The sequence below is a fragment of the Bombus impatiens genome, unplaced genomic scaffold (assembly GCF_000188095.3).
Source record: "Bombus impatiens unplaced genomic scaffold, BIMP_2.2 scf_0463, whole genome shotgun sequence".
Classification (NCBI taxonomy): domain Eukaryota; kingdom Metazoa; phylum Arthropoda; class Insecta; order Hymenoptera; family Apidae; genus Bombus; species Bombus impatiens.
Genome location: NT_176882.1, coordinates 1,768,832 through 1,775,977, shown reverse-complemented (window position 1 = coordinate 1,775,977; position 7,146 = coordinate 1,768,832). Strand labels below are relative to the sequence as shown.

The 7,146-nt window shown below is 39.8% G+C and overlaps 1 protein-coding gene across 6 annotated transcripts in view; it reads left to right on the top strand.

Annotated features, from left to right (window-relative positions):
- Positions 1-711: 711 nt before the first annotated feature.
- The window catches only part of LOC100741862, an 18,422-nt gene continuing 11,987 nt past the window's right edge, over positions 712-7,146 (top strand). For 3 of the 6 annotated variants that reach the window (XM_003490611.4, XM_033321560.1, XM_033321558.1), the window contains exons 1-3: positions 717-854; positions 2,372-2,485; positions 5,961-6,062. In XM_003490611.4, coding sequence (XP_003490659.1) covers positions 2,396-2,485; positions 5,961-6,062 — 192 coding nt within the window. In that variant the 5' untranslated portion in view covers positions 717-854; positions 2,372-2,395. Of the gene's footprint in view, positions 855-2,371; positions 2,486-5,960; positions 6,063-7,146 lie in introns of all 6 variants that reach the window. The other 3 variants (XM_024368602.2, XM_033321559.1, XM_024368603.2) reach the window with 3 other exon arrangements.

The following is a 7,146-nucleotide window of genomic DNA, read 5'->3' as shown; positions in this document are numbered from 1 at the left end:
TATATTTATTTAGGAATAAAAACGAATCTTGTGTTTCTCGTGATATAATTGACGAATGCTTCGTGTAAAAAGATTCGGAGCCTTTGTTAACCGTAATCGAACCTGAACAATCAATTTCATCGTGAAAATATTTTAAACACCGATTGTTATAACACTTGCTTCTTAACAAAGAGAGATTTAATTGAAGAAAGGCTTAGCAAAAATGTAACGTGATCGAGACATAATCGATCTTTCGCAAGTTCGTTTATCGTTGAAAATTGTAATTAACTTCCAGGAATATTCCACTTCCATAACTGGAATTCGCTGAAAAGTTTAGAAATTCGAAGATTCATGAATTCAAAGACTCAAGAGCTCAAAGGTCTAAAGAATCCAAATTAAGCCCAGAAATTTCGAAATATTCCTAGAGGTAAACGAACGTATATTTTACTAATCACGGACATAAATTCCTATGGTAACGCGTTTATTCGTTATCTTCGATGTTATCAATATCCCTTAAGGATACATTGACGCACAACAACAATCCACTTGATACTTCCGCTCCGCACATCTTCACGGTCGCATCGAGGATCTTTCATCGGCCGTAGCTACTTACATCTTACATTCTACGGTGATCCCTTCTTCAGAATCACGCGAGGCGACCAGAAAAGAAAGAGAAACAGAGAAGACGGAGACTGAAGTGTAGCGTGGAGGTGGCGATAGGCCCCTCCTTCTAATAAAAGCCGCTCACTAACCTCCGTTACACAGACAGTTACAGAAAAGCCGAAGAGAGCAGGAGCCACGGAGAGCTCCTTTTGGGTCTCTTTTACAAGCGGACAGTTTAAAAGTTCTACCGTGTCATAACGAATCGGTGTGTGGTGAGTTCCTTCATATGGAACACGTATTCGATCGCGATATCGTGCATTTTATTTCAGCGTTCGATAATTACGTTAGTCCACGTGACACGAGCTCTGTGTTCAGGAAACTATCGAGTATTTTGGAAATACATAATTTGTAACAAAAATTGTATAATTGAATTTTTCTTACTCAGTTTGGTTGTACGTCTCGACGCTTTTTCAACGTTTGCAAAAGAGTTTGCAAGATAGTAGTTCTCATAGAGTCTCGATAGGTTCCCAGGTGCATAGGATTTCCAATTTCGGGCTTCTTCCTCGAGTTCGAAAGAGGCTCGTGTATACGAAACGGGCACAAAGAATTGTCAGAGTGAAGATATTCGTGAAGTGGTTCTCACCGGACACAACGAGCTCGAGGAAAAAACCGAAATTCGTAAGACCAACTATTGGTCCAACCTAAGGAAAATCCGGTTTTTATCGAACTGTGACGCTTGATCATTTCGCGGAACGCACGTGACTCTACACACGACGGTTCAACCTATTGACTTTGTCAAATCGACGAAATATTTGGTAGCTAGCTAAATTACTTCATTGTAATTTTTATCATTTTAGAAGAAAGTTGTACTACTCTCTATTCCAAACATAGTTGAAGCCTGCTTTCGATTATGCTCGCGAATTATTAATGAAATTTGCTAATATTTGGCCTCGAATGCGCACTGTTGCTCCATCACCATCGGTTGGGACGACATGTGTACTGAATCTATATTAACTCGATGTGTGGTCAGCATTATATTCCGACAGTTTCGCTATCGTAATTATAGACTCGTTTGAAGGCAAGTCGAGAAACATGTGCATTTGAACGTACAATTAAATTTTATAGAATAGAATCAAAACGTGAAAGGTAAATGATGTGACAAAAAGAAAGTCAAATATTCCGATAAGCATTTATTTTTCGATATTTCTCGATAATTACGTCGAAAAGAAATGCATATTATCAGTTCACGTTGAGATATTCAAAATTCTTCTATTTCGTTACGATTTGCAACGATTCGACATGGTAAAAACGAACAACAAGCAATAGCAATAGCGATGAGTCATTTTTATAAAAATGAACGAAACGCTTTAGACCATCTTTCCTCAAGAATCTCGGCGTCGTTTTTGCCAGCGGCATTCTCCACTTTCATTCGGTCGAAAGTGATAGTTTCGAACGTATCCACACTCGAGAAAGGAGAGCCATTGCTCCCCACTCCTGAAACATCGTCGAGACTCCTTCACCTTCTCATCTTTTTCTCCAGGATCCTTTCAAAACGTTTCCGGTCCATCATGCTGGTCGATTATCCAGGAAACAGGCGCAGATATAAGATAATATTTTAGATTCCAGATAAAACAATATTATATTCTTAAACACAAACTGATACGTATTTTCCAATGCTCACGTTTCGATAAACAATCAAAGTTGGCAAACATTTCCGCGGTGAAATATTTTATAAGACCCAACAAGGAACATTTTATTGAAAATTATATCATACCCTTTTCCTTTGCAGGTTTCAAATTCCCAATCAAACAAAATGAAACTCATCGTTATTTTGGCAACAGCACTGTGCGTGACTTTAGTGGGTTCGAGTCCACTTTCTGATAAAGATCGTCTTCAATCCGAGGTAAGTCGGTTGAAAAACGTACGTGTGTTCACCAAATGTCGACGGAGGCTTGGTTTTCATTTGGCAATGTACGATAATTTCACAAACATGTCCGCAATCCGGTTCCATCGAAGCCATCGAACGACCTTAGTATTTAGTTCTTGAACTGTTCAATGCCAATCGTGTATTCCACCAAAAAGAAGGAAACTTCCAAATAATATATAGATAGCTTCCTCTTTGCTATAGGAAAACGTATTAAATTCTGTTCTCTGATATTCATCTAATTCACCTCAAGCTCGTGCATCGTATTTTGTATATATCGTATTTTTATATTTCGTATATTTAACACAGGAAAGTATTTTAGAAAATTCTGTCTGATGTTCGAAAGGATTCGCAGCTACTCGTATTCGATTCAGAGATTGCGTAACTAGCGTTACGATCGATTTCTCTGTGTCACTGGGCCGGCTGGACGCCATCCATCTATCCTTGAGACGATCTTCGTTATCTCGGAAGAACGCTGGAATCGGAGAAAACGTTGTTTCTGTGCGCGAAATTCGCGACAGGTAACGGCCGTTTAATCGTCGAGATAACCAACGAAGGAAACGTGCAGTGTCGTTCGTTGCGAAAGTTTTCGCCAGGATTTCGACGTCCGGCTAAATCGCCGGTTGATCGTTGGACCGAGTCGATCGATTCGGTGATCGCAGATGATGTTTCACTTTCGACGGAACCTCTTTCACTCCGATCGAGTGCTACGACCTCGCGCGAATAAAGGCTCGCAAAGAAAACGCGCAACACTCGTGTTTCTAATGTCTCATCCACGTCACGTGGAATCCTCGGACTTAAGACGATGTGTTTGATTTCCATTTAACAACGTTGAATCACATTTGCTTGTAACATTAACATGTCTAATGGAGGCACGATTGATTGTTAGGATATTAATTTACCGCCATCGCATTTTAACGACTGCCGAATCGTTAACGTAGTAGTTTACGCAAATAAATGTCTTCTTTTTTTCCTGCAACGAAGTCTTTTATTGTAGCCATTTTTCCAATGAAAATAGGCGTAGACATCATTAAGAAACACGTTTTGTTGAAAACAGAAAATCATAGAGAAAACTCGCGCGTCATAGTCGGAAGAGATTAAATGATTTTCGTGGAATTGTTTTTTTTTTTTTTTTTTTTTAGCGTGACGATTAGTCATGTGTGCAAGTATCGTTACACGAGCGATGAAATATACGGTCCAACGAAAAGTCAGAACGTCTGGTCGACTCTCTTCTTCGGTTCGACACTTTCACTGGCCGCGAACACTTCCAGAGTTACACCGGACACTTTCTTCGCTTGATCGCTGCCCAATGGAAAGCGCGCGCGTAAACGTACACGCGCTCACGTGCACGTGTTCTCTCTCTCTCTCTCTCCATCTCTCGTTATATCGTGCTTGACAGTGGTTTCCAAATCTCTTTATTTTCGTATTAGTTGTTTTTTTGGCTTGAAATATTTTTATTGCCAGGTATCGTTATTGTTTGTGGGATTTGTCAATTATAGGTAGTTGAATTACAAAAGCACCAAATTAAAAAGTGCAGAGGAAAGACGCGATAAATCATATTTCCTGTTTTCTATATGGCAGCAATTTTAAAATGCTATAGCATAACAGCTAATTACATATTACCAGAATTAGTTTTTTTTTTTTTTTTTTTTTTTTTTTAGCGTGACGATTAGTCATGTGTGCAAGTATCGTTACACGAGCGATGAAATATACGGTCCAACGAAAAGTCAGAACGTCTGGTCGACTCTCTTCTTCGGTTCGACACTTTCACTGGCCGCGAACACTTCCAGAGTTACACCGGACACTTTCTTCGCTTGATCGCTGCCCAATGGAAAGCGCGCGCGTAAACGTACACGCGCTCACGTGCACGTGTTCTCTCTCTCTCTCTCTCCATCTCTCGTTATATCGTGCTTGACAGTGGTTTCCAAATCTCTTTATTTTCGTATTAGTTGTTTTTTTGGCTTGAAATATTTTTATTGCCAGGTATCGTTATTGTTTGTGGGATTTGTCAATTATAGGTAGTTGAATTACAAAAGCACCAAATTAAAAAGTGCAGAGGAAAGACGCGATAAATCATATTTCCTGTTTTCTATATGGCAGCAATTTTAAAATGCTATAGCATAACAGCTAATTACATATTACCAGAATTAGTTTATGAGATCTTCTTGAAAAATATTTGCATAAAATATATCGACTTCTCAAAGGTATCAGTTATCATATTTTAATTTGTATATTATATTAGACTACACTATTAACATATTAATAACTAATAACTACTAAATAGCATGAAAATCAGGTAATCATCAAAATTGCTCCTGTTATATGTATTTTCTTCGTAATCTTCAGTGAAATGTTGTACGAAGTACAAGAGAAATTGTAACGGATATCTTAAGTCGACTACCGCTAGTTTTGGAGACTTCAACGCGAGAATAAGCGCGATCTCCTATTACGGTACTCGTTCTAATTTCGCTCAGCTGTTTGCTTCCAACCAAACGGCTATTCAACTTTAGAAAAATTTGCGATTTATTCGGATATCTACAGGAAATTGTAAAATGAATTCGTTATTGGTGAGGCTATGTCGGAAGCAAAGACTAGTTGCGAATGTGGACAACACGCAGGGACAAATATCGTAACAGCGAGTCGAACGTGAGCGCGGTATAGGGGAAAGTGAACCATGGTAATCAGGTTGAGCAACTTTTGAGACCGTCTAAGTGTCAGAACGGTTCGATTAATCCGTCGATGACTTTGTCCGGGTTGTTACAAAACCCAACGACATTATTTATAAACGAGTTTACTTTTTCGTCTCACTGCCGATCTATTTAAGTCGTCTTGTGCGAACAAGAAGCGCCGTTTACAACTAGGCAGGTCATAAATCATAAAAAGCTTCGTATATCGTAACAGAAAATTGTAGCGACACTAATGCAGTAATACGTAATAATGCGCAATCATGTCGTTAAACGCTGCAATTCTCTTCGAGCGATTGTCGTGCGCAACGTTACAGTTCCATTATTTTCTCTCGCCTAAAATTTACTCAATTCTTCATTCGTACAACGATCCGCACGCGTTCTCGTTCAATTTTGTAGTTTGTAAATTATCGTTCCGGAGCAAACCTTGAACGCGTCGAACGAAATCCTTCTTTAGAGTTTACGTCTCTCTTATACTATTCGTCGTGGATATTGCGCAACGATATTATCTTAACGCTCTTCGACGTTCTCGACTATCTTCCAGACAAGCACTTCGATCAGGTGCTGACATATTTCGTCGGTACTTTCTTATCTCTGTGGATAATACTTTACACGATTACAGAAGAAACAATTACGCATACAGGAACAATAATTAAAAGGTGATAATGAAAATCCCGGAGGCAGATGCATGAGAGGAAGAGTAATATATGAAACGAGAATTTCCAGACATTGAAAATACTTTGTAGGGACAACAGGGAAACTTTTTTCAGGCACTGAATCGGCTGATGATGGCCGAAGCCGACAACGAGGCCGCTCTAAGGAACAAACGGACGATCGGTATCCTGCGAGAACTGTTTCCCGATGCCTCTCAGGTGAGCAGCTGCTGAATACAGCGCAGTCAAATCCTGCAGACGGCCAGGACCGATTTATGTACCAAGTTCCCTCTTCCCTCGTAGACGCTCGGTATTTTTTGTATCGGATTTAGTCAATCGAAATAGGACCTTGGACGTTCTACGTTGTTCAAATCGCCGCTTTCTCGTATTAACGGATAATTGAGAAATTATATCGTCAACGAAAACGTTTCATTAGTAATACCGTGTCGGTTTAAAGTCGAGGAGAAATTGTTCGCAGTGAATCGACATTCCTCCTAAGAAAGTTGTACGTTCGATTCATGATTCACGGAGAGTTTCCTCGTTTCCTGTGCATTCTGTCTATAGATTGCGCAACTACGTGTTCGTTTATTCGATTAACTTCATGAATTAAGATAAGATATCGAATGAAAATTGAAAGTTTCTATCGGAACGAATTCGATCCGCGTACGTCCTTCTCGAGCCAAATTTCACCGTGGAAAACACGATCGTTGCAACCGTTTGCTATTTCCATTTTACCACCTTCATCGAACCAGCTACTAGTTCGGCAATATCATTTATCGCCATTTGACACGTTCACTTCCTACCCGTTGTAACGTTCTCGACTGCACCGAAGGCTGACGACGAATCCTAATATCGAGCTCCGTCAACGAATACTGGAACATTAATTCAACAATAACGTTGCTCAAAAAGCAATTCCATGGACGTACATTTCGACGACGCAAATACGACAATAATAACAGTTGGCCGAACGATTAAAAAGAATCAATGCTCGACGTAACCATTTGTAACGAACACGAATTTCAACGAAACGAATTCGATTAAATCGCGCGATAATATTAACATCAGGAGCTACGTTACGACTCTTGTATCACGGACACGAAAAGACAGAAAGTTTCCTCGTGAATGGGAACGAGCGATATTCGAAAACAGGATTGATAAAAAAAGGTCAGCTAAGAGCTGTTATTTTCTAGATGATCGAAAAAAAGGTGAACTCGATTGTCGCGGAAATCATCCGAATACTCGGCCCGACCGTTCTTCGCAGTTTAATTCAGAATAACGGTGACTCGAACTCCGGAAGCTCGTC